The 25,026-nt window shown below is 53.6% G+C and overlaps 9 protein-coding genes across 9 annotated transcripts; 4 read left to right on the top strand and 5 right to left on the bottom strand.

The window, feature by feature from the left end:
- Nucleotides 1-1,157: 1,157 nt before the first annotated feature.
- Nucleotides 1,158-2,226, top strand: PG985_009155 (cell wall organization and biogenesis; the record flags this gene model as incomplete). Its single annotated transcript, XM_066828923.1, has 5 exons — nt 1,158-1,225; nt 1,297-1,324; nt 1,602-1,799; nt 1,866-2,000; nt 2,065-2,226. The coding sequence occupies 5 exons, from the start codon at nt 1,158-1,160 to the stop codon at nt 2,224-2,226; spliced, it is 591 nt and encodes a 196-aa protein (XP_066683835.1).
- Nucleotides 2,227-5,358: 3,132 nt separating this feature from the next.
- On the bottom strand, nt 5,359-7,231 carry PG985_009154 (transmembrane amino acid transporter; the record flags this gene model as incomplete). The annotated part of the gene is made up of 3 exons (XM_066828922.1): nt 5,359-5,939; nt 6,003-6,165; nt 6,245-7,231. The coding sequence occupies 3 exons, from the start codon at nt 7,229-7,231 to the stop codon at nt 5,359-5,361; spliced, it is 1,731 nt and encodes a 576-aa protein (XP_066683834.1).
- A 1,136-nt stretch (nt 7,232-8,367) lies between these two features.
- On the bottom strand, nt 8,368-10,013 carry PG985_009153 (uncharacterized protein; the record flags this gene model as incomplete). Its single annotated transcript, XM_066828921.1, has 2 exons — nt 8,368-9,774; nt 9,831-10,013. The coding sequence occupies 2 exons, from the start codon at nt 10,011-10,013 to the stop codon at nt 8,368-8,370; spliced, it is 1,590 nt and encodes a 529-aa protein (XP_066683833.1).
- A 2,283-nt stretch (nt 10,014-12,296) lies between these two features.
- Nucleotides 12,297-13,322, bottom strand: PG985_009152 (uncharacterized protein; the record flags this gene model as incomplete). Its single annotated transcript, XM_066828920.1, has 1 exon — nt 12,297-13,322. The coding sequence occupies one exon, from the start codon at nt 13,320-13,322 to the stop codon at nt 12,297-12,299; it is 1,026 nt and encodes a 341-aa protein (XP_066683832.1).
- A 408-nt stretch (nt 13,323-13,730) lies between these two features.
- On the top strand, nt 13,731-14,521 carry PG985_009151 (Protein GET1; the record flags this gene model as incomplete). Its single annotated transcript, XM_066828919.1, has 3 exons — nt 13,731-13,817; nt 13,894-14,080; nt 14,151-14,521. 3 exons carry the CDS (start codon nt 13,731-13,733, stop codon nt 14,519-14,521), a joined length of 645 nt encoding a protein of 214 aa, XP_066683831.1.
- Nucleotides 14,522-15,423: 902 nt separating this feature from the next.
- Nucleotides 15,424-16,570, top strand: PG985_009150 (uncharacterized protein; the record flags this gene model as incomplete). Its single annotated transcript, XM_066828918.1, has 2 exons — nt 15,424-15,449; nt 15,508-16,570. The coding sequence occupies 2 exons, from the start codon at nt 15,424-15,426 to the stop codon at nt 16,568-16,570; spliced, it is 1,089 nt and encodes a 362-aa protein (XP_066683830.1).
- A 540-nt stretch (nt 16,571-17,110) lies between these two features.
- On the bottom strand, nt 17,111-19,007 carry PG985_009149 (uncharacterized protein; the record flags this gene model as incomplete). The annotated part of the gene is made up of 4 exons (XM_066828917.1): nt 17,111-17,522; nt 17,576-18,654; nt 18,737-18,903; nt 18,971-19,007. The coding sequence occupies 4 exons, from the start codon at nt 19,005-19,007 to the stop codon at nt 17,111-17,113; spliced, it is 1,695 nt and encodes a 564-aa protein (XP_066683829.1).
- A 1,398-nt stretch (nt 19,008-20,405) lies between these two features.
- PG985_009148 (RNA binding protein) lies at nt 20,406-21,656 on the bottom strand (the record flags this gene model as incomplete). The annotated part of the gene is made up of 5 exons (XM_066828916.1): nt 20,406-20,800; nt 20,862-20,976; nt 21,036-21,454; nt 21,510-21,560; nt 21,623-21,656. 5 exons carry the CDS (start codon nt 21,654-21,656, stop codon nt 20,406-20,408), a joined length of 1,014 nt encoding a protein of 337 aa, XP_066683828.1.
- Nucleotides 21,657-22,138: 482 nt separating this feature from the next.
- PG985_009147 (uncharacterized protein) lies at nt 22,139-22,909 on the top strand (the record flags this gene model as incomplete). Its single annotated transcript, XM_066828915.1, has 4 exons — nt 22,139-22,231; nt 22,282-22,346; nt 22,419-22,708; nt 22,809-22,909. The coding sequence occupies 4 exons, from the start codon at nt 22,139-22,141 to the stop codon at nt 22,907-22,909; spliced, it is 549 nt and encodes a 182-aa protein (XP_066683827.1).
- Between the last annotated feature and the right edge of the window lie 2,117 nt (nt 22,910-25,026).

The following is a 25,026-nucleotide window of genomic DNA, read 5'->3' as shown; positions in this document are numbered from 1 at the left end:
TGTACTACTGAATGTTCCTTACCGCCTACAGAGCCTCTAGTGCCAACTTGGCACTGCACTGTGTGCTGTGTCTCGGGATGCCGGTAGCTAGGAAGGTAAGGTAGGTGCTGGGCGCGGTCTTAGTAGACCGAAACCCCCGAACCCGCCCAAAATACCATAATTAACGGAACCTCTTATGGGCTGTGCACTGAGCACTCCCTCCCTCTGCCAACACAGTACGAACGGTACTTGGATCGATCCGTTCGATGGGGACCCTCGTTCGTTTCCCGGGACTACCAGCGAGCCATCGGACAAGTCCACCGCAGAGCAAGAAAATGAGAGATTAGAGAAGAGACTTGAGGCGAGCGAACGACAGAGGAAAGACGGGGAAGACGGAAAAGGCTACAGGCCACCGCTGATGTGATGTACCTTACCTTTCTTCTGTTAGGTACCCATACTTTGCCTGCCTACAGACCAGGACTCGCTCCAGGGCCTCTTCTGCTTTTTTGCCTTTTGCCCTGCCTTGGCCACTATTGACTACAGGGCCTAGCAGTAGTAGCACCTACTTTAGGACATACAAGTACTTACTACGGCTAGGACCTGGGCGCGCTACTGGACTGACGGCTGCTACCCTGTCAGTCGTGTCCTGGGCCTGTCTGTTCTGTCTGGCTGCTGGCTGGCTGTCTCCCGCCTGTCTCTTCTGTTCCCTTGTTCTGGCGACTTTTAGCTTAGCTGTTGTCCTGCTCATTCATCTGCCTGCCTAGCAGAGGGTACCTTGGACCCGAACTGGGACAAAAACAGACCTGAACCTGATCACACCTACCTACTTCCTATCTGTGCTTTCCACCGCCCTCCTCTTTAAACTCCATCCTCCACCTCCCTCGCAATCAACCCATTCCCAACTACTACTACGTACTACCTACCATTCAACTCTTCTTCTTCCATCAAAAAGGAGAAGAATTCATCTCTGCGATCCCCAACGACCCAGATCAATCCGCATCTAGGCCATCTGTGACTCTTGTTTCTTTTCCACTTCTTGCATATTTCTAAATACCCCAAACAAACCCCGGAAGAATAAAAGCCTGTTTGAGCTTTCGTTTCTTCCCCTAATCGCGACTTCACTGTCTTCTCTCTGAATACCCTCCCATCACCACTACCCACCCAATCCCACAGACACCATGGCTGAGATTCGCCGAAAGCTCGTCATCGTTGGCGACGGTGCCTGCGGTAAAACCTGTTTGTTGATGTGAGTCCCGCCCGTTGGCTCTTGCGCTCTCGTCTTCGTTGCATCACCTCGCTGACAGTCCTGCCATCCAGTGTCTTCTCCAAGGGCACATTCCCCGAGGTAAGAAAGAGAAGCGAAGCTCCCATTGCCCATCCAGCCTCCTATGCAATCCATCTCGACGCCAGATGCTTTCATCTCCGACGCCGATCTCCCTCGCGAATCGACCGTGTCGCCCAAAAAAAACAGCCTTCACCGTTTTCAGCCTGATCCACCTCTTCCATCACAGCCATCAAAGACGGATGGCTGCCTCGCTGCTGTCCATCGTCACCACGAATCAATCATGGCCACGCACATAAAGAGGGAGATGAACACACGCTGACAGCTTTGACTCGTTTAGGTCTACGTCCCCACTGTCTTCGAGAACTACGTCGCCGACGTTGAGGTTGATGGAAAGCACGTCGAGCTGGCCCTTTGGGATACGGCTGGCCAGGAGGATTACGATCGTCTCCGCCCTCTGTCGTACCCCGATTCTCATGTTATCCTGATCTGCTTTGCTGTCGACTCGCCCGACTCTCTCGACAACGTCCAGGAGAAGGTATGTCGTTATCACCAATCCCAGTATGCAAGATAAGCTGACTGACACGTGCCCCCATATCAACAGTGGATCTCAGAGGTTCTTCACTTCTGCCAGGGCCTGCCCATCATCCTCGTTGGTTGCAAGAAGGATCTGCGACACGATCCTAAGATTCAGGAGGAGCTCCGCAAGACGAGCCAGAAGCCCGTTTCCCAAGAAGAGGTAAGCTGCTCTTCCGATGATAACTGCTCGTTTCCTACCCACGGATCTAACAGTATGTCTATAGGGTGAGGAGATCCGCAAGAAGATTGGTGCCTACAAGTACCTTGAGTGTTCCGCCAAGACGAACGAGGGTGTGCGTGAGGTCTTCGAGCATGCTACGCGCGCTGCTCTGCTCTCCCGCAAAGGCCCCGGCGCTCGCCACAAGAAGGGATGCATGATCCTCTAAACGACCAACAATCCGAAACGGTTCGGGCCCCCCTGCGCGCAAGCTTCTTAGTATTACCAGCAGTCTTGCACACTCTAGGCTGTGCCCTTGTAATGCACCGGCGTTGTACTTGGTCCAGTTAGCCACGGACCACGCCTGGTCTGTGTGCTACTATTCTTGGTATAATTTCGGTGTGGTACAGCGGAGTGGCAGCACAATCCTGGGAAGAGGGTGCCAAATGGGCTCTTGATACATCCACATATCTGTTGTGCATCATGGTTTTCCGGCTGGAGTTTGATTCGTCTCGCCATCTGTCACTCGTCGTTACTTAGTGGTTCTCTCGGCCCGGCGTGCTACTTTGGATGGCTTCGGCACTGTGTTTTTTCTCCTACTCCCCTTTCTGTTTAATCTTCAGGAGGGATAGGCTAGCGGCGGACAAGGGACTAGTCACGACGGCACTTGCTACCATTACTCTTATGGCTGGCGAACTGGTGGAAATGAAGATGGAGTAGAGCAAGGCACCGGACAACTTATCTATGGTCTGTCTTCGTCTCGGTGGTAGTTGTGGTGTGTGTGTGTAAACACGTTTACATTGTGTCTCTATGTCTATGTGTCCAGAATGGCGAGCCAAGGCAACCCTTGAGAATACGGCTATATCATAAATCTTTCTTCTTTTCACGCAAGCTCTCTTCCCCTGTCTCGATACACAAGCCCCATGCGTTAGACTGAACCCGGAGGCGGACATAGTTTGTTTTGATAAGGCCCTGTTGTTTTATGCTGTCTGTCTATCCGTATTTCTTCATAATCTTGTCCTATACTTTAGACCTCTCGCACGTCACCTGTGAAATTGCCATGCTGTGCGAGTACAACTCTGCGTGTAAAACGTTTGGTGGGTATGTATATCATCTAAGTGATCGCGGAAGCAGCCGTTGGCCACTGCTCGAGACTGAAAGATGCATAACTTGGCAATGACGTTGTTCAAGGCTATAAGTCTATACGTGAACCTGTAAGCCAATATGTCTGTATACCGCGCGGTTGAATATACCTGCCTAATATCATCACAAAAGGGGTCGCTACGGTAGACGAGGCAGATCTGTTAATCACATGTAATTCAAGGGCACAGGAGAACAAAGTCCGGTATCACCTTGAAATGGACTCTGATGATAATATTGCGTTCTCATTGCATCCTCCACATAGAATAAAGGATGAGGTTTTATCGTCTTCCAGCCTTGGCCGTCGTAAGCCTTGCCGTCACTACGCCAGTGGCGGCCGATCGCCCATATTTGCGATGAATTGCTATACACGATTTACTGGGGGCAAGTCTGGAGGAAGAGGTGGTGAGCTTGTCAGCGATTTGGAGCTTGACTTTCTCTCTCGGAGGAGACTCTATATATACTTACAGCGCCGCAAGAGCCGCAGGTCTTGGTCGAGCCGCTGAAGGCGGTTCCGCACTTGGGGCAGGTGTTGTGCATCTTGTAGTTGTTGTTGTTGTCGTCTTGGGACTCTGGTTTGTTTTGCGGTGTTAGTGACTGGATCTCCTCTCTGCAGCTTGGATCAACCCGATGAGCTGTTTATATGTTGTGGGGGCGGGTGATCAGGAAAGATGTGGTTCTGGTGATGAATAGGATGGGGCAGACGGGGAGATGACCAAGGTGCGATGTGCGCCGATAATATTCTTGAAGCAAGAAGATGCGACAACTTACAGCTGAGGTACGATAGAGTGAAGGAAATCTGAGTGTTGGGAGGACTTGTTGCAGGCAGACTTGGAATCTCACGATGAGGGAGGGGGGAAACAATCGGAAGACACTTGGTATTTATATAGGATAATGAGCTACTTCTACAACTAGGTAGGTAGTTTACAGTTGCTACTTGGGCTTACTTGGTAGGTAGGTAAGCAGGCATATGATGGTTAGCTACGACCTCCTTCATCCCTTCCCCCCCTTCGTTTCTACTAAGAAAAGGCGGGGTCATCACCAAAGTGCCCGCTTCGGCTTCACATCTCAACGACATTAGTAGATTAGGCTCTGCGCGCGCGCACGCCCGAGATGGATCCTGCTTTCCCACCCCCACCTCCTCCTTCATCGTGGTTGTTGCTTCATGGCATGTGTTGTCTGAGGCAACCACCCACGAAGGAGGGTGGCGGTTTGAGTTGGTTCCCGCCGGGCGCGCCCCACTCCACCCTGCGTTGAGAGATACGGAGGAGTGCGGGTTGCTCAAGCAGGTGCGCGTCTGTGACTGGCTGGGCTTCGCTGATAGGCCGTGGTCAGCTGGGGCCGTATAAACAAGACTAGAATATGTATGCACCACCCTTCCTGCATAAGTCGGGGATGGGTGGTGGCGGTAGTGGTGTGTATGATCGGGGGAGGGGAGTGGATAGGTATCGCGATAAGAGACTGATGATAGATAGTCTATCCATTCATTCCTTTTAGCTAAGTACTGGATTGCTTTGGCAGGCAGGTAGCGCGTATACACCGACAGATTGGATCCTTAGTGCTCTGTGGTATCGGTGAATATATGTGCCTGATAGTCCGGCGTACAATTGCCTTAGGTTGCAAGGCAGGCTTCGTATGACCCTCTGTTAGCCAAAACCGAGCTTCCCAGATCCCCCCGTTGCCGCCCGCCGCCCGCCACGGCTATTAGAGTTGTCAGATGACCACTGCAGCAGGATGGAGCAGCGTTTTAGCCAGCCCATCGTACAGGGAGGTCACCATGCACGAAGGGTCTGACTTGGGTGGTCACCTACCTGGACTAAGACAAGAAAGAGCCACTGCAGATGTAGAAATAGGACCCCAGACACCAACCCCCGGTAGTGGAGGTGGGCCTAGTATGAGTAGACAGGTAAGATCAGGCTCTGGTCGAAAAAAACAAGTTTGACTCTTGGTATTCATTTATGTTGGACATGCCCAAGCCCGCTTCTACAAGAAGCATTCCTTCTATTCTAGCTCCTGAACTCGTCTATAATAGCCTGGTCATAAAAATACAGCATATCCTACCCATATATATCTTTGTGTTTCTGGGATTACATGCACTGCGCATGATCGCCGCCCCCTAACACAACCCAACGAAAACCACTAGTCAGCCATACGTTCCTCTTCTGAGTTGAGAGTAGAAATAGGGGAAGGGTCGGCAAGGAAAGGAAATGTAAAGCAGGATCTACTCACCAGTCACGATCTGGACCACGGCTTGTATTATGCTGATGACCATGACGACGCACCCAAACGCCACAATGGCCCACGCCAGATACGTCTTCCAGCTCTTGGAGCTCAGCTTGATGTAGCAGAGCGGCGGCAGGATGTAGGCCAGCGCGCACGCGCTGGTGGCGCCCACCAGCTCGAACACGACGCCCAGGTCGCACGTCATCAAGCTGATGGCCGTGGCGCTCACGACGAGGCCCGTGCTGAACAGCAGGTGCAGCTTCATGTTGAAAGGCTCGCCCGGGTAAAAGTAGTTGAGCATGACCTCGCGGCAGACAAAGGCCTCGAGCGGCAGCGTCGTCAGCATGTTCAGGCCGAAGCACAGGCGCGCCACGTTGACCATGGTATTGTCGCGCGCAAAGTTGTTGAGCACGTTGCCCTGCGTCTTGTCGGCGAAGACCAAGAAGCCCGAGAGCGCCATGGCTAGGCAGGCCACCATGGATATGCCCGTAGAGTAGTGTGTCACTCGGGCAAACCGGTCCAGAGTCGGTGTTCTTAGAGACCCGTAGATGAGTAGTGAATTGTGGTGGCAAACGAAAGCTGTTCCTCGCCATTAGCCACATGAAACCGCACGGAAAGTATAAGCAAGATAGCAAATCGTACCAAATGATATAACCCCAATAGCTTGGAAGATGCCCGTGTTTATGGTTAATAATTGGGGAGTGAACTCTCCTCTATCCGCGTCGGGTGCCAGCGCCCCCTGGACTACTACCGTCACGCAGATGACGCCCATGCTAATGAGGGCGAACGTGCTTGCTTTGGCCAGCTGTGTTATGTCCTCGCTGATCAGCATTGTACCCTCACATTGACGACTGGCGGTTCTGCTCTTGTTTTGTAGCACATACCTTGGCAATGTCCCTGTATAAAGTCAAGGGAAAGCTCACGGACATGATGAAGAAGGCGATAACGGCGCGGCGGTCCGCGAGCAGCCCAAAGACAGGCATGTCGCGGAGGCCCGGCCAGATACCCTCGAGGACGTGCGGGATGCTGTCTCCCACCACGACGCCGAACGCGACCATGCCGCCGAACGCAAAGGCCCACTGGGCGACGCTGATGGCGATGAGGCCGGCCTTGCCGAAGCAATGCTCGACGGTGCCCTGGAAGCTGTCGCGGCCGCTCAGCTTGGAGTTGATGACGATCATGCGGATGGTCCAGTCGACGATGACGGTCAGGCCGACCAGCAGAGTGACGCCCGCGAGGAGCCCGGCCTGCTTGAACGCGTAGGGCTGCCCGATGATGCCGGCGCCGATGATGCTATTGGCCATGTTCATGAAGGCCGACTTGAGCCCGGATTTGGGCCGCGCCCGCTCGGCCTCGGCCCACGAGTGCACGTCGCCGTCGTCGGAGCCCCAGGGGCTGGCGGCGAGCGTCACCGAGGGCGCCTCGATGTCGGTCAGCAGCCGGTGCCGGGACTCGTCGCCCTGGGGGCTGTCGGGTTCCGAGTATAGGAGGTCGCGCTCGCCGTAGTCGGCCGCTTCGTCGCCGTCGCTGCTGTCCGAGGGCCGCCCGTGGAAGTAGCCGTTGGCGGGCGCGGGGATCGAGGTAGGGGTGAGGTCGAAGCGCACCCGGTTCGGCGTCCGGGGCGAGCGCATGGCGCCGGGTATGCTGATGTTGCCGGGGCGGCGGCCGTGGCCGTGGCCGTTGGCGGGTTGTTGTGCTGCTTTGAGGCTGGCATCTTCTTGGTCGGCGGTGGCGTCGAAAAGGACGTCGTTCCCCTCGGTGTCGTCATGGGAGGAGTGAGCCAACAATCCATGTTGCTCTTCGCGGTGGCTCGGGTTTGGTGCTGCTCCCTGTCGAAGGGAGCTGGCGTTGTGGGAGGTGGCCTTGGCCATTGTATTATCGCGGCAGCATTTTGCGCAACCAACCAAATTGGGGGAAGTTGTAATGAACCGGGCTGCGCCCCAAGCAAGGAGACAAAGAAGGCGGCTATTGCTGGATCTCGCAATTACGGAATTGGTTGTTGTTGTTGCGTAGCACTCTCCCAGAAACTAGGTCGATCACCGAGTATATGCAACACAGTAGTACGTCAAGCAGTAAGTTTTAGTTGGTAATGCGGCCGGGTGTTTGGGAAGCTGCTTGGCTGGTAGGGTAGGCAGTAGGTATGTACTTTAGGTAGCGTTCGGAGCCTTGAATTAGGTCAATTTAGAGTCGAGGTACTTCAAACCCCCTTGCATGGATAGCGCCGATACGCCTAAAAACTGACGCGTGTTAAGCCTTTGTACAACGTGTACATTTTGGACGACTCGACTTTAGCTACTAGACAGGGGCTATCAGGGGAGATTCCAGACCGAGTCCTCTTTGTTTGCTTCATGCACCCAAAATAAAAAAAATAGTCATTCATCGCCAACACTCACTCACTCTATTTCGGTTGGAAGTTGGTTCCTTTGCAGCAGGCTCCGCCGAATGGAAGTGCCCCTTAGAAGAAGCCAGGATTATCTCATCTCATCTTGGAGACCCGGCTATCCCGAAGTTGGTGGTACAGAAGACAAAATATCACTCAACAAGGCAAGGTAGAACAACATCAATGCTCATCAACCACGACTGACTGAATGTGCCGACCGCAGTGGGTGTGACTGTGTGAGCCCTTAGAATCGAATTCCTATGTTCTATTACATCGTGTACATAATTGTTAAATGGTGCTGGCGGCTCAGGCGGCGGGGGGTCAGGCTTCTTTGCTGCTGGCCCCTTCGCCTCCGTCCAGCTTTCGTTTTCATGTCCCTTGGTATCTATACATCGTACAATCCCTCTCTTCGTGAGTTCTGGCGTGCAGTTTGCACGTTATTTCTGGCCAAAGCCCCTATACCCTTCTGATTTATACCCTGGTAAGAAACCCTGTTTATTTGGTGGTGTTGTTGGTAGCAGTGGTAGGGGGTTGCGTGTCAGTGGGAAGCACCGCCACATGCATACGACCCACGGCTCTCTCTATAGTAACTGGATAGGATGCAAAGCAGCGCTGGTAACGCAATGACTAGACCATGATCGCTAGAATGGATGCAATGCAGAAAAACGACACATAGGACCCTTGAATGTGGACCTGCTCACCCGCCGACTCGGGTTTCGACGAGTCCGTTTCAGGAGACTTGGTGGGTCCCGGGCCTGATGATTGGTGTCCGCTGAAGCCAACGGGAGATACCGTCGGTGCGGGCCTGGAAGAGGTCATGGTGGTAGTAACAACCGCACCGCCGTCAAGTGTGGTCGTCTTCACCATTGTGGTGGCAGCTGCCGACGAGGTCGTCGAGGGCGTGATGGCGGGCTTCGAAGCAAACCCGATGCGTGCTTGGTCCATGTCGAAGACCGCGTAGACGCTCTTCAGAAGGGTGCCGCCAAGCAGCCAAGCACCGCGAACCACCTCCATGCCGTAGATGTTGCCAGTGCAGCGATTGTTGTCGTCCGGCGCCGAGAGGAAGTCCTTAGGGGAGATTTTGAAGCTCTTTCCCGAGAAGACGAAGCTGAGTTCTGCCTTGGTATCGCAAGGCATCGTCCAAGTTACTCCATCGTCGTCTGACTTGGCATCGGGAATGGCTCCGTACATCATCTTGGCGTCGGCGGGCGGCGCAAAGGCGAAGGTCGTACCGGTATCGATATAGGCCAATTTGTTCTTAATGCCGACGGGTTTGCCGCTTACGGAGACGTCGTCGAAGCTGATCGCCCAGCTGCCCTTGTTCTTTTGGTCGATGGGCGTGTAGGCAATATCCCCAGTGAACTTGTCCGGGTTGGGCGCCCCGAAGGCGATTTCGCCATCGTTGAGACCGTCTGAGTTGCGAGAAAGCGATACGCCAAAGACGTTGGCATCCACCACCTTGGCATCCTTCAAAGCCACCAAGAAGTTCTGCGGGCCGCCGTTGCCGATCGAAAGACCCAGGATGCCGTCGAACGGAAACGAGGTGAACTGCTGGGATGTCTTCTTCGCAAGCCCAAAGTCCATGGTGACCGTCATTCCAGCAATGGTGACGCTGTCTGTGACCAGGCTGCCACTGACAGAGCCGGAGCCATACTCGACGGAGAAGGGTTTGCCCGAGTCCTTCAGCGAGGTGGAGCCATCCGATTTGAACGTGTTGTGCATCGTGCAAGCCTCCGACGTGCAGCCGGACCCCATGACCCAGCTGCTGCTGGCACCCGTATCGAGAAGCATGTACATGAGCGACTTGTCGGATCCGAACTGCGCCTCAACAAAGTATGAGTAGTCGGTCCCATCCTGATCGACGCCTGCGCTCTTGCTCTTCTCCGGTGGGTTCGCCTTGACGATGTGGTAGTTGTTTTCTCTGCCCTCAATGGCATGGTCGGAGGCGGCAGTCCGACTGGGCAAATAAGAACCGTACTTCCGGGTCAGGTCCTGTGCCACGCGGCTTATCACGTTGACGTGAGGCTCGTCTCGCTACATTAATGGTCAGACACGACATGCTCTACATCACGAGATTCCAGGGAACCTACCTGTTGGCTCGACGGTGTCAACTTGAAGGTAACGAAGCCCATGGGCGGGACCGCCCTGGCCTCGATATCTCGCTGCTGGATGGCATCGTCGGTGCTGGCGGCATGTTTCCACAGGAGCGGGTTAACGGCCTGAGTGTTCGAAATCCATAGCGTGAGTTGTAGCAATGTGACGACCCAATACATGATGGCTTTGATGTTGCTAACAGGTCACCTTCATAGCAGTCGGATCTCCCGGGTAGGCGGTCCTCTTAACTGTACTGCTGAAGGGCCTATATCGGGTGGAGAGGATCGGGTGCAAAGGTCGAGCACTAAGTCCTGCAAGGTGGGATAGATGGAGGAGATCCGGTTATAGTATTAGCATTAAAGATTACGACGACAGCATCAGAGATGGTCGATCCGTGGAGCCTCTCCACCAAAGCAACTAAGAGAATACAAGAAAAGTGATTTATAGAAAGAATGCAACGTTTCCCTTGAAAGCAAGCTGATGGCCGCCAGACGCAGACATCAACATGTAATTCAAGACAGGAGCAACGCCACAAGAAACACGACTGGAGTGGTGGTGAAACAAAAGCAGAGAACCCAAAAAGGAATCAACAGCAATGAGGTTCCTCCCGTACGATAATTCAAACAGAAAAGCAGAATTACTCGAGGACAACAACAACAGCTGAACGGCGTTGCTGAACTTGAGCGAAAGGAGGCAAGATCAAGAACTACTGAAGATGGAGGAGGACTGTATAAAGACAGCGCGTGGGCAAAGTGGGCCCGAAGAGAAGGTAGGACTTGGCTCACTGGGCCGATCCCAGAAAAGCGCCTCATTGATTGACTCGGCTCCCGCACAGCAGACGAGATTCGGAAGCACTGGCCAGGTCGATCATCTGTACTCAGCCCCCCTGTGGTGTATTCCTTTTTGGATCGCATTGCCTACGCTTACGGGGGGCAGAGACGCTGCATGCCATGCATCCAACAGCTGTTGGCCTCATGCCTTGGCCTGGCAGCCCGCGCCTGGCGCCAGAGGTATCATCGGACACTGCCTGCGAGGGGTCAAATGCGGTTGGCCCGAATTGCATTTCACCTGGGGGTGGGAATTGGCTCGCTCTCCTCTTTCGAATACAACGTTAACGGCCGTGGCTCCTCCATCTTCTCCTCCATACCATCGGCCTTCTCTGGGTGGTACGGGGCATATGTACAAGGTGGAGAGCTCAGGGGTTGATAATGAATAGACGATAGCGCCATCTAACCACGCCAATCAGACGATGGATCCCCTGAAAAACACCCCGACTTGACAAGCTCGAGATGGCCACAGACCTCAGAGAGGTGCCTGCGTCTATCTGATGTTTCCATTTGACTTTGGGCCGGATACCGACCGATCGTCCAATGTTTGTTATCTATTCTTCTCGCATTCTTGATTGGCAGAGGCCAGCATGCACCAGATTTGACGTTTCTCACAGGCCACCTGCAAGATGATGAAGCCGGTCCCAGTCAAGCGCGCTGTCTACCTTTCTTGTCCATGCCATACACGCCGACCTCTAAGCGAATGTTGTTGGTGTCTCGTCCTTGTCAAGCGGCAAGCGGGTGCGGGATTCGGTCTGAGGAGCAAAATCGACTGCTGCACTGCATGGGAGCTGCAAGGGTGTCCACATCAAGGTTGCCGCAAATTAAAATGGCAGGGGACCCTGGTTGTTCTGCCGTTGGTCAATCCTGATTGTGGTCTGAGCCAGCCTGGTGCCCAGCAGGGGGCGCCCGCAAAAGGCCAGGAAACTGACTTCCACCTGCCAAGCGGCTCCGACAGCTTCGGGGTTAGAGTGTGGCGATCACTCTCCACAGATCACTAGGTCTCCATCCCAAGTGTAATTGTGCGACTGATCCCTAAAGTCCTAACATCAGGCGCAATATCTAAAAAGTACGGCCGGCTTGCCGAGTAATCTTAAGGTTGTGATTTGAAAGAGTCTCTCATAAGGAGCAATTGCACCGGACAGGTATACTGGTTGCCGGCTTATTGCAGTAGACCAACAAGGAGTCAGTCAACCCCTGCGTCGTGAAAAAGCACCAATAAGAGCCGGGTCACCTAGCTGCTTGGGTTCGAGGCTGATGTTGCTTTCCTTGAGCCCCTGCATCAGCTTTCGGGATCTGGGCCTGGGGACCTGAGTGAAGGCGGTATGAATCAGGGGACCAACGAGACGAGTCATGAGCAACCCATGCCGTTTCTTGTATACGCGTAACCGGGCAGTGACATGCGGCGCTCGAAGCTGCAAACTTGGAATAAGTTGGATGTCTAGAATCTAGAAATAGCTGAGTCCTCGTGGATGGCCGATGAATCTCGTATTTTCCAGCTGAAACAAGTGCCAAGTGCAAAAGCTGAAGTTCGTGGAGACCATTTCTAAAAAGATGGGATTTCGCCGCATTGAATCTACGAAGAGAATATGCACACATATATCGTCATATGTGGAGTGGTGGCCCATTTGCTAACTAGCCCTCCCGGTTCTGAGCGGCCCACTGCCTTGCCCGTGTCAATGTTCTAGATGCCGCTGAGCCGCCGCCATCTTCGGTGGTCGAGGACGACAGGAAGTCGTTAACACGCAAAAATGTCTCGAATAGCTCATGGTGAACAAACTCTCTTACGACGAGCATTTGAAGAAAGTCCCAAACAGACGTGTTAGTCCAGTGGAAGGATTGTACGATATTGAGCGTGTTCTGCAGAACCATCGAGCACTGCCTTTGCCTCTCCCCAGCGTCCTCGATCCTTACGAGCAGCCATTGGAGATATGTCCACCCCGATATGTCATCGTGGTGTTTGTAACACCATGTTTTCACGTCGTCCACGATTGTCTTGTAACGCAAAAGGGGCAAGGGCCCGTCCCTGGCGGAGACATCGACTAGCCATCTAGCATGGCTCCATGCATAATAGTTCCTGGGGTGTCTTTCGGCGGCCACCATGACTACGTTGATGAGATCTGATCTGGTGCGTTCGAGCGACCGATCAGTCCCAAGGGTCTGGATCAGCCAACGACGATGACTCCATAGCGTGGGAGACTTGGTGTGACGGTGTAGGCGGGAGGTAAGCAAGCTATCGATGAACTGCTGCTCTGTGTGTAAGGCATGCGTTGGTAGCGATCCAGGCTGCAACTGTGAAATGATGGCCCTCTTCCTCATATTCGCAGCTGTGAGATGCTCTGGATCCATGAGGAGAATAACAGAAGTCGCTTCCACAGTTTCTTCCGTCGGGGGAGCATTCGGCTTCAACAAATGCTTGGACAGAACCTGGCGTGCGACAAAGAAGGCCTGTACAAGCCGCAACTTCGGTATGGCTATAGCGTTCTCATCTTGCAAAAAGTGTACGCCCGTTTCCAGAGGATGGCTGCTGCCAAGCAGCTCTATCTCTAGGAGGCCATCGCCAGGGGGGTGATTCAAGATGCTGGAAATATCTCGGTACACTGTGGTAGGGTCCTCGGATTTGAGATTGGACAGTATGTCATTGTCTAAAGAGCGAGACATATTGCGCAATCACCATATTGTTGTGAGATCAGGTCTTCGATCTTCATGAAAAACCGCCGGTGGAGCAATACCCTCTCCAAACAGCTTTTAAACGTGCATTGGGTTGACGGAAAGGGGTCACGTCACCTCCCATGGGAAGCTATTCTGTGGTTATATCGTGTCGGAGCAATCAATGTGATCAATCGTGGTGTGTGATGCGTATTGGCGGGGTTGTCGGCGAAAAAGTCGTTTTTCCTCCGACAAGTTGCGGGCCATCAGGTACCTATCCCACCACAGCTCTTGGGCCATCTGTAGGTAGCAATATGGTCCAAGGCCACGATTTTGCTTCGAGGACCGAACCTCCGCATCATCGTCATCACCACCACCTCTCCATCCCACGCGCAACAGCACGTACTGGCGGACAACACCATGCCGTCCCTCCTACTTGTTGTGTTCCTCGTGGAGCTCGCCGCGCATCTGGTGAACACAATCGGCGCAGCCACTATCAACAACCTGGTACATATACACACACGCTCGCTCAAGCCCCAACACGTCATACGTGGACTTTGCTGACCTGGTGACACTATTCCAGCTATGGACCTTGTACCTCATGCTGCCGACGCAGACATCGCGAGCGACCGCTGAACGAAAGAAATTGCAAAGCGAATACCTGAAGATCCGCCGCGACCTGAATGCTACGAGCAGTCAGGACGAATTTGCGAGATGGGCGAAACTGCGCAGGCAGCATGACAAGTTGTTAGACCAGCTGGAGAAGATGAGTACGTGGCTCTCCGACATGTACCACTCTACACCTCGACAAGGAAGTCATTTCTAATGCAACCGTTCTAGAAAAATCGCACGAGGGAGTCAAGACCAAGTTCGATCGCACCGTGGGCGTCGTCCGCTGGACTGCCACCCGGGGACTCAAGATGTTCCTGCCTTTCTGGTACTCGAAAGAGCCCATGTTCTGGCTTCCGCATGGCTGGTTCCCCTACTATGCGGAATGGGTTCTCTCCTTCCCCCGCGCGCCGCTGGGCAGCATCAGCATTGTGTCGTGGCAGTTGGCCTGCAACGGAGTCATCATGCTGGTGAGCGACACACTCACAGCCATCCTGGGCCTGGCCTTGGGAGCGAAGGTGCAGGCACGCGAGCATCCGATGAAGGCGGCGCAGGGACCGGACAAGCCGAGGCCTGCCACGGGAACCAAGAAGGATTCGTGACGGAAGCCCGGATTGCCAACCAACAGTGCAATTACGTATCATTAGGGCGAACATAACAAATTTGCTGTTGCCATTATTGGTATGCGATAGGAATACTACAAGCAATGGAAGAATGCATGAATGTCTCTCATCTTTATTTGACGCAGAGTAGACCATCGCCGTAGCTGGAAACTCTGTAACACGATTGAGATGACTCTTGGCAGAGTACTTGGGCTCGTTCTAGGCGTCTTTTTGACTCTAGCGACTATTGAGGAAAAAGTTCGCGAAAGCTTCGAAAGCGCCAGGTTACATATCAGAGACAATACGCCTCTCCTAACAATGACCCGACTTACCTAAGTCCACAAGAATGCTGGAATATGTATACAGAAACAGAGCTCTAGTCCGTCCCTCCTTGATTGGCCAAGACACAGGTACAGGAGCGGTGTTGTCGATTCAGCAAAGTGGTAGCAGGGTGCATGTTATTCGCGGAGAGAGAAGTTGATGTGATGGTGAAGTAGAAAAAGTGTTTGGATTGAGCCCATCACTGAGATTTAAAGGATGGAGCCGGAAGCGGACCGACCAAACTTCTTTGTCGGCCAATCGTCCAAAAGCGTCTGCCCAGCCACATCCAAGTGGCTTATGTAACGGGAAAGTTTGGTCAATGGGATTTCCAAATTTAGAAAGAAATGGGGTCTTCTGTCCTCTCCTAAAGTAACCGGATGACGCCTGCTGATGGTTCCTGAAAGCTAATAAATGCCAACTGTCAGCCTTGCATCGTTTGGCGCCCGTTTCTGGAAGTAAGGTTTCAAGAGGACAGAGTGAACATTCAGACATGTTTGGTCTTTGACAACTGATTTATCTTTATTTATTTTTCTTTCATACTCCCGAAACACCATACATGACCAGGCTATGAGGACGGCAAGATGGGGATTCCAATCTCTTGGGGAACGTAAGTTTGCGCCTTCGTGTTGCGCGCAACGGCTACGGTGTTAACATGGATGTCACAGTATCAAGTCCCTCCTGCTCTTCTTTGGCCCTATGCTCCTGCCCAAGGCCATAGGATACTATCGCACCTTGCGCGCCGGACCAGCCGCTCAAGGACTCCGGATTCGCCGAATTCCCCCGCAGGTAGCGCGCACCCTCTATGCGCTCGCCATCACCGTCCTCGTCTACCTCGTCGTCTCGCTCCCCTTCTCTGCGCCCGAGAACCTCTTTGTGCGGACCCAAAGCCGCCTCCAGATCCCTACCGATGTCCTCTTCACGCGCCTCACGTCTTTGCGGCCCGGCAACGCCCTGACAGAAGTTGACCAGGCCCTGCGGGCCAAATTCGTCAACCTCGAAAGCCGCCTGCTCTACCTTCAGTTCGGCCCGGACGTCCTGGCCGACTGCCCCTTCTGCAACTCGGATGACCCGCGCTCCTACTTCTACTACGCTCTCCCGGCGCTGCTGGCGCCGCACCTCCTGAACCTAGCCATCCTCTCGGCGGCGACCTCGGACTGGCTGTCGGGGCGCGAGGGCCCCCGGTGGCGCACGACGGTCGTCATGACGAGTTGCGTGGTCGCCGCGCTCGACGTGTACCTGGTGCACAGCTACAATTACCAGGCCAACTCGCGCGCCACGCGACTGCAAGACATCGACATGCACTTCTGGGACATGCGGACCTACCGTGCCGTAGCGCTCGCGCTCGTCAACGCCGCCTTCGCGGCCCTGCTATACCTGAGCTCGACGAACCGCGCCTTCGCGGCGCCGCCCGACCCGGCCGAGCGCGTCGAGGCCGCCACGCGCGCCCTGCTGCTGACCAAGAGCAAGATCAACGCCGTCGGCATCATCAAGAACACGGCGATCCGCGACGAGGACCTGCGGCGCCGCGTTGAGGCCTACTGGACCCACGAGGGGCGGCTCATGCGGGAGGTCATGGAGGAGCGCGAAGTCATCGAGGGGGTTAACGATGCCCTCGAGAACCGCATCAACATCGACGCCATATCGCGCGACGCCGAGTCGTATGCGACCAACATGCTGCCGCGCGCGCAAGAGGATGCGCAGATGGCGAACCAGCAGGTCGTTGGGTAGAACTGATTTCTTTTTAGCTTTGTTCCTGTAGCAGGGATACCCAGATTTATAATATAGACACATAAATTGATTCATACCAAAAACGAATGCTGTTATGTGTCTTATACTTGCCCATTGTAGTTTGGGCTCTTTCGATGTCTAGGTAGGCTGTACTCAGTTAAACATCACAGGGCAGCATACCGCTAAATCATTCCTTGCGCATTGAGACGGGAGAAAGAAGGATCTATAGTCAACAACTCAACCACCTAAACATGGTATTTGCGACATCGATGCTATGCAATAGCTGTCCCCTTCGCCCTGTGATGCTACAAGCATGCGTACGTACATGTACCTCGCTCTTCGTCCTTAAAACGCCGCCGAGAATGCCCAGTTTCTCTCTTCGTCTTTTCATGCTTCCCATTACATCTTTCACGGTATGCAGAAACACGCACTCGCTGGGTGTATCTTCCTTCTAGGATGCATAACAAATCCCCAGGAAACCTAGGGGGGCAATAGAAAAGAGGGCACGTAGAAGAGATGTAAAATAGTATAGCCGACGCCCTATGAGCCCTGGTGGTTCCCACCTTTCGTATCTGGCCTCGTCGTCCCCGTCGTGCCTGTCGCCACGCTCGACATGCTACCCTTCCTCGACTCGCCGCCCGCCGAGGCCTCCTCGACTGACCGCTCCAGGAACCCGGCCCACAGATCCGCCAGCGACTCTCCCTTCGCTGATGTGGGCGTGGTGTCGGAGAAGAACTCGGTGTTCAGGGACGGCGTACTAGGGGTCCGGTGGAACGGCGAGCTCGGCAGCCTCAGGCTATTAGTCGAAGTCCCGGGCCGCGCCAGGCCGGCCTGTTCTCTTTGCTCTTCTGTCCATGTCAGGAGCCCGGCGATGATTTGGAGAATCTGGAACTTCTTGGGGTCGGACCGATCCAGGGCCAAAAATTGTAGGAAGTGGTTCGTCACAATTTGCCTGTTCGGGGTCAGCAGATGTGGCTTGTTGATATCAGTATGGGAGGGACGTACTTGTCAATACTATCCTCAGGCTTCGTCTTCTTGAGGTAGCGAAGCGCCTTTGTCAAGTGATCGTTCAGGACGATGGCCTCATGCCTTAGCTTTCCAATGAGTAGGTTCTTCTCCTTGACTTCTTTCTCGAAGGGTGCGGTTCGCTCGAGTTCCTTCTGCATGGTCTCTTTTCCAGCTTCCGCTTCGGACGCTCTGGTATCGGCCTCCTTCACCAGTTTCTTCATGGCTTGGAGCTGTTCTTCAGACGACTCGACCATCTCGCGCAACTCTCGCCTTCGTGCTTCTTGGATCTCCTGGAGGGCCCTCTGAAGACTGTCTACTGCTTGCGACTGTATATCCCGTTCGGAAGCGGCCCGCTCGTAGTTTTCGCGCAGGCTAGCGATCTGCTCCTCGAGGGCGGCCGTTTTGTCGGCCAAGTTCTCTCGGATAGACCGCTCTTCCATAGCAAGAACTTCCCAGTCGCCCATGGCATCCTTGGCGGCTTCCGCTTCTTCCCTGAGATGCTGGATTTGCCGTGTCATGTCCTCCTTTTCCTTCATCGAATTATGCTGTGAGAGGTTGTTGCGACTCCGGAGGCTCGTCAGTTCCCGGTTGGCATCTTGGAGGTCTGTCCTCAGTCCCTCCATCTGTTCCTGGTAGGTCTCTGTGCCCTTTTGTAGCTCTTCGTTCTGGGCTTCTAGTTCCTCAACGCGCTCCTTGGCCCCTTCCAGCTCTTCTCGGTCTCGCGCCAGTTTGCTTCCCAGCGTCTCTTTAAGCTTATCGACTCGTTCTCGGAGAGACTCGTATTCCTCTTCGGCAAGTTCCTTGGCAGCCACGCTCTCTTCCAGCTCCGACTTCAGCTTTGTCGTTTCCTGGGCGTGTGTTTCCTGTATACCCTCCAATTGCTTTCGGACCTGCTCCACCTCGGCTCTCAAGGCCTCCCGTTCCTGCGACATGGCTTCTAACCTGGCGCTCGTGTTGGCGCTTGACTCTGAGTTGTCCATAGTAGTTCCCGGTTCTTGACGAGAATGACCATTTGTTGTGGGTGTTGGTATTGGTGTTTCTGCGTCGCCGTTCGGGGACTCTGTATGTGTTGGTTTCTGGAGCAATCCAGTCAGCCAGTTCTGCTACGGGGAGCTGTCCTGTACTCGCGGGTAACAGGGGGCCGGCTCATGACCTTACCACAGGGGAATCGGGAGTGTCGGATTGGTCGTCGTCTTCTCCTTGGCGCTGCTCGCCGTTCGGCAGCGTGGTGTCTACAGATTTCTCATCGGGGGCGTCGTCCTGCTGCTTCTGCTTATTTGCATTGTTCTTCTTCTTCTTGTTGTTCTTCTTTTTGTTGGCGGGAGCTGGACGGTTTCGAGTTAGCCTCAACAATGGTCTTGCTGGCGATGGGGACACTGCGGCGACACGGACCTGCGCCCGCCTGTTGCTGGGCTTCGGGTGGAGCCATTCTCGAGTCGGTGGTGGTCTCGATCGTCAATGGGCGACTCCTACGCGGACTGCATGGGTGCCTTCAAAAAATGGTAGAAATACAGTTACAAAAGGAGGCCGTCGACTATTGGGAAGTGGTGTTTGCGATTCAGATCCCAAGGTTTGTCGTCGTCCAGAAAGTAAAAGCGGGCCGGATCTCGAAACCCACACGTAAGCCTTTCAAGCTCAGACTTAGCAGCTGGACTTGGGCCTGAAGGTGCACATTCGCTGGACTTACAGCACTTACTTATGTACGAAATTAGCTGGTGTCACCCCGCCTAACCTCAATCCTTTAGCTGTACCCAGCAATAGGCAATTCTGACTTACCTGAAAGTTACATAACGTGCCTCCTAGAGGCCCCTTTGGCCTGTACTGGCTCGGTGACTTGACCAGTAGTTTGTTATCTGTCTATTGCTCATTGCCCCATACCATGGAAGATATACACGGGTATAAGGCCACCTAAGCCCGTACACATCAGAACGGACCTGGCTCCTCATAGACTACCTACTTTGGAAGACTCGTATCCCACCCGCTATCCCGCATTGACGATACGCTGCATATCATACCTACTACATATCTAGTGTTTGTACCCAGAGTTGGAGATCCAATACGAGGTTGCGTTGCCTTTGAGACACAACTCAAGCACAGTTGCATCTTCTCGGTCATACAATGTCACGAATTCGGCTTGTACGCTTGCTGTTGTCACCTCAAGCAGCACGTGTATGCACACAGCCAACACCTACCATCCCAATCACAAAGTCGAATGGGCCTGGCAGGCTACAAATGCCAAGTGGTAGGTGTCTGTAGGTATCATGGGGGTTTTCAGTCTGTGGATATGTACACCCATCAACTATTGGATTGCGTGCAGTATGCGACCTTGATGACTTGACTTATTGATTGAAGCTCAGGTGGGTAACAAGAACATTGAGCCAATCACATGATCGCTCTGGTTGTCATAGTAAAGGTCCAGTGAACGGCTGTGCTCAATTTTTTCTTCTCTTCTTCACATATTTTCCCTTCACCAGCTCAAATTCTTGAAACGGCCTTGCGCCTCTGTTGCGTATCGATAGGCCGTGTCATCTAGTGCAGGTCGAAGCAGACCAATTAAATGCCTTTATAATTCTGCTGTTTGCTCGACCTCGTGTCCATGAGTGCAGTGGTTTCGCTATGTGCATACATACATCTACATCGTAAGCGTCTGAGCTATGTACATAGGTTCACTTGTTCTGGTCTGTGAAAAGGTTTTGCTGTGTGATCCTCATGACTTGGTTTATTCCGCGCCCAGTAGTCCATGTGGTGAATCTATCATTGCATTCCCCAAGACGTGAAAATGGCTCTTTGACTATGTAATTACATACCGGCCAGCCCCAGGTATTACCTAGGCCTTGGACTTCTTCGCCTTGCCGCCCTTCCTCGCCTTGGCCTTGGTCGCCTTAGGGGCAACCACCTCTTCAGCTACGGCTTCCACAGGCTCGGGCGCGGCTTCGATAGCCTCAGGCGCCTCCTCCTCGCCTGTAAGGGCGCTCGGCGCCTTCAACTCGGGGGTATCAAACTCGTAGCCCAGCGCCTTCAGTTTCGCAGCCTGGTCGGCGCGCTTCTTATTCACCCTGTCAACCTTCTCTGCCCACTGCGTCTCCGTCTTCGGTTTCTTCAGTTGGTTGCCAGCCAGCTTGGTATGGGGGATGGCCTTGAAGCGCCTGTTGGACCCAGTCCACATACTCTCGTGGACCTGAGACTGAGGCACGCGCTTGACCTTCAATATACGTCCAAACACTATACGTGACGCGGTCAGTAAGATTAGGCCGGGCAGAGTTGCAGACGGTGATTGACTTACTCAGATAGTTATCCATACTCTTGACAACATAGTCGGCTGTGGATTCCTCTGCGAACTCGATGAATGCGTAATGCTTACTCCTGCCCGTCTTCTTGTTGCGAGAGACACGGAGGTTCTGTTGACATGATTAGCCCCGAGCCCGTACAATGTAAGTTGCCAGCAGTGCATCCTTACCAAAATATCTCCGAATTGGGTGAAGTAGCTCCTCAGTTGGTTTTCGAAGAAACCATGAGGAATGTGGCCAATGTACACAACACCGGTTTCCCCCTTTTCACCGTCATTCGACTTGGAGCCCTTCTTTGTTGGGGGAGGCGCGGGTATCGTGCCGACATCATCTCCGTCCTTGAAATCCAAAGTCTCATCGGCCTCGTCATCTTCGTCGTCGTCGCCATCTACCCCAGCGAGCTTGAGGATTTGTTTCTCCTCTTCCTCTTCCTCCTCGGAGAATGGCTGATCATCGTCCTCGGGGGTTTGTTCGGGCTCTGGCTCCGGTTCCTTCTTCGACTTTGAAGCCTTGGTCGCTTTTTTCGGGACGGGCGTAGAGTCAACCGCCTTCTTCTTCTTCGGAGCTACCGGGCTCACATCCTCGGCGGCTGGTACCACAGTCAGTCATAGGAAGTCGCGATGCAGGGAGAAGGGCTAGCGAACCTTTGCGCTTGGGGGCCGCAGCGGCCTTCGGTTTGGCAGCAGGCGCTTTCGCTGTACCTATGCAATTTGTTAGAGAAATACCACTCAGGACCTGAAACGGGCTCAATAAGTACCTGACGCCTTGCGGGATCTGAGTTCTGGGGCCATTGTGATGGTTTATTGCTGTATAACACTGTGATTGACCCTGGCTTTTTTCCTCTGTGAACTTTTTTTCGATAGCATAGGCCGCGATTGCATACCTGAGCTTATCGCACATGAACCCGCTAGCAGAAAGTGGGTCGAATCTTTTGGTGCAGGCATCGAAGCTACCAACCGCCAACCTTTACCTCTGCTAGCGAGCTTGCCAATCAGAAGTGAGCAAAGGGCATCTCGTCTGCCTGCCTACTTCTCAACTTACAAGTAACCTACACAAACCTCGTGTCTTTACCCAATATACAATTCCACCAAACCTTTTCTAGCTACTCGTGAGAGTAGTAGATTTAGAGTTGTTCTGCTGATCATTGGACGCCTAACATTGCCTCTGGAAAGAAGAGACAAGCCGTTGCCAAGGGCCGTGCCAGTGCTACTTATCCACACCGTCAGCAGTTCAGCGCTGCAGTGGTGGCAGTCCCATCTAAACCATCTCCAAAATGGCATCGAACCAACAAAACCTCACACATGACGAGGTTTGGGACGACAGCGCCCTGGTAGACTCGTGGAACGACGCACTCGGCGAATATAAGGTACTCTGCACTTTGTGGAAGTCAACAAACAGGTTGCTGACTGTGCTCAGAAATATCATAGCATCTATCGGCATGGCGGCAACGTCGACGACCTCCTGAAGGAGGAGGATGAAAAGTGCGTGTCCCCTGACTCGGACGCAAGCATCGACACTCCTCGCGTATCATGACTGACAGAATGGTTATTAAGGGCCACTGTGGCTTTGGATGCCAAGGTCGAGAGTTATGACTCCGGATTGCAAGAGTCTATGCGTACAGCAGAACAGACGCAGGTAAAGGATGGTGAGAGCATGCGGGTGAGTTGCGACAGATTCGGTGGGATGGATGTTCCCGCGAAGATCAGAAAAGCTTGGCATGATAATGTTTCTGACATCCCGGAGAAGAATGGCAACGACCCTGCTGAGTCGGCTCAGACTGCCCAGCCAATCGCAACATCGACGAGCCGCCCGGAAGGCATACCAGCACCACTGCTGGGCTCAGGTAAGTGGCCACAAGTACTCCGCCTCGTCTATATGTGCACCTTAGAGGATGGCGTACATAGTCGGGTCCCCAGATTTGCAGTCGGCTAACACGGCTCCAGTGCAAGATGAGGGTCTAAAGAAACTGATGATGTCCTGGTACTACGCCGGCTATTACACTGGGCTTTACGAAGGCCAGAAACAACAGTCGCAACATCAGTAATATGGTGTGCCTGGGCAGAGCTCGGGTAGACACTTACTCTTTATGATCGACCAACAGAACCAAGATCCGAAACGTGGCACGTTCCAGAAACCGGATGATAGCGATAACGTCCACGTTACTGTCTCTTTTCTATCTCCAGCATGTCGATTGTTGTCGGCTTCGCCAGACTACCGACTTCGGCTTGAAGGGCAGTTCCCGGAGGTCGTCACGCCGTGTTCGGTTTGGTTTTCATGAGACAATGTTCACAGTATCACCATCAAACAGTCATCTGCAATGTGGCTGTAGAACGGTATTAGTTTGACGAGTTCTACGTATTTCAAGAAGCATGGTGCCAGAGAGGCTCAGCGGAGCCTGTTCTACGACCCGGATAGTGTTTGACCCAGGTAAAGGCCCCAGAGACAAGAGGATTAGATTGGCATTAATATCATCAGATTGCCTTTTGTTGAATGCAACGCTGACTTGACGGAGACGGGTTGAAGAGGCCTCCTCCATGCGTCGTGGAACGGAACGGAACGGAACGGAACGGAAGGGTGCCACTCTTTCAGCAGCATTAAACGTGAGCGTAGGAGATGCTGAGCTGAGATGAGAATGACGAATGCCATGCACGCTGGTGAGGCGAGTGCTGGCAAGTCATGGATAGGACGGCCAGGGGTGGCCAAAAGAGACATCAGACAGAGCTTGTCTGCAACAAAGTTAAGACAGGCCCCAAGAAAACATGATGAACGGATCGAAACATGAGACAGCGAGAGACAGGATGACGGGTCGACAGTACGGGCGAAAGACATGCGGCTAAGGGGCATTGGAGTTCGCCCCGGCTGGCGGAGCGGACATGCTACCCCTGACCACGTTTCTACACGGCTCTTGGCGTCGAAACGCAAATTGACATGTCCAATAAGCACCGCTTGGCAGTAGTCAGGCGGTAAAATCGGCACAGGAGAGGGCTGCAATTCGAGCAGGGTAGTATTGATAATTACGTTTCCCGGGCTACCTAGTGACGAAGAATTGCACGATATCACTGGAACCGAGCGCTGCCAAGTGCAGGTAGTCGAGTTGCAATACTGGGTCGTAGGTTTCCACCAAAAAAAACGTGCAAGGAAACGGTCGGTCTAGACAACATTAAACTACCTAGCGACATGGGTTCGTATAAGCTTAAAGTCCCAAAAGCCAATTGCACCTGCCGCTCGCTCGCTTCCTGGCGGATAGGACTAAAGCCGTTTTCTCGGACCACATGCAACACCCGTGGCAGGACTTGACACCGGCGAAGGCCGGAGCAGAGTCAGCCCCCGAGCGGGATCTGACAGCAGATGTCAATCCGATGGCTAGTCATCAAGCGCTGGTCTTCATCCGAATTGACTGAAAACTGAAATCCTCCCAAGAGGTGTCGCCGTTGAGCGATGAGGGAAGGAAGTGGTGTTCTCCGACTATACATATCACTAGAGCCAATCAGGTATAGCCCCGACCAGGGGCATGGACTGCAGCCAGGCTGCTAGCAAGGGTGCCAAAACACGACGCGAGACGTTTCTGTCACATCCGACCTCCTGCGCCAACCGGAAGCGGCAATATCACGTTGCGACGAGCCTCAATGGACGCCCGTGGCCCCCCGTAGCCCCCCAATCTGTGCCAAAGGTCCCCCAGGGACGGCCAGGCACGACGCATCTCCTTCATCTTGTCTACTTGGCGTGGAGCAGCCGAAGGACGGGGGCACGCTGAGAGCAGGCACTTCTCCGCCCAAAAAGGTTGCCTTTGATCGGACGCCCCTCCACCCGAATAGAGGACCCATGCTGTTGCTTGGCATCGCGAAGGCGCTGGCCCTGTTTCGAGACCAGCTCCTGGGCCGGGATAGCAGGACCCTGGCTCGGCTCTGACGGAGCAGCGCCCTCACATCGTAAATCCATCATGCTGCGATATAAGCAGGTGCCGCTGCTCGCCCTTTTCGGAATCCTCCTCTTGTCTTTGTGGGTTCATCCTCTCATACTACTATTTCCATTCTACAGTTGTGAGTTCGCTCTTTTTGCAACACTTTTCCGTTCATTTCATCGTATTCTTCTCCACGAGCAGCGCTCGCCATATTACGGATCCTGCGCCAGTTCTGAGAATCACGGCCTTTTTCGAGCAAT

The sequence above is a fragment of the Apiospora marii genome, assembly GCF_038362585.1.
Source record: "Apiospora marii strain CBS 49790 chromosome Unknown utg000005l_segment0_segment0, whole genome shotgun sequence".
Lineage (NCBI taxonomy): Eukaryota > Fungi > Ascomycota > Sordariomycetes > Amphisphaeriales > Apiosporaceae > Apiospora > Apiospora marii.
The sequence above is the reverse complement of the archived record's forward strand: the minus strand, read 5'-3'. Positions and strand labels throughout refer to the sequence as shown.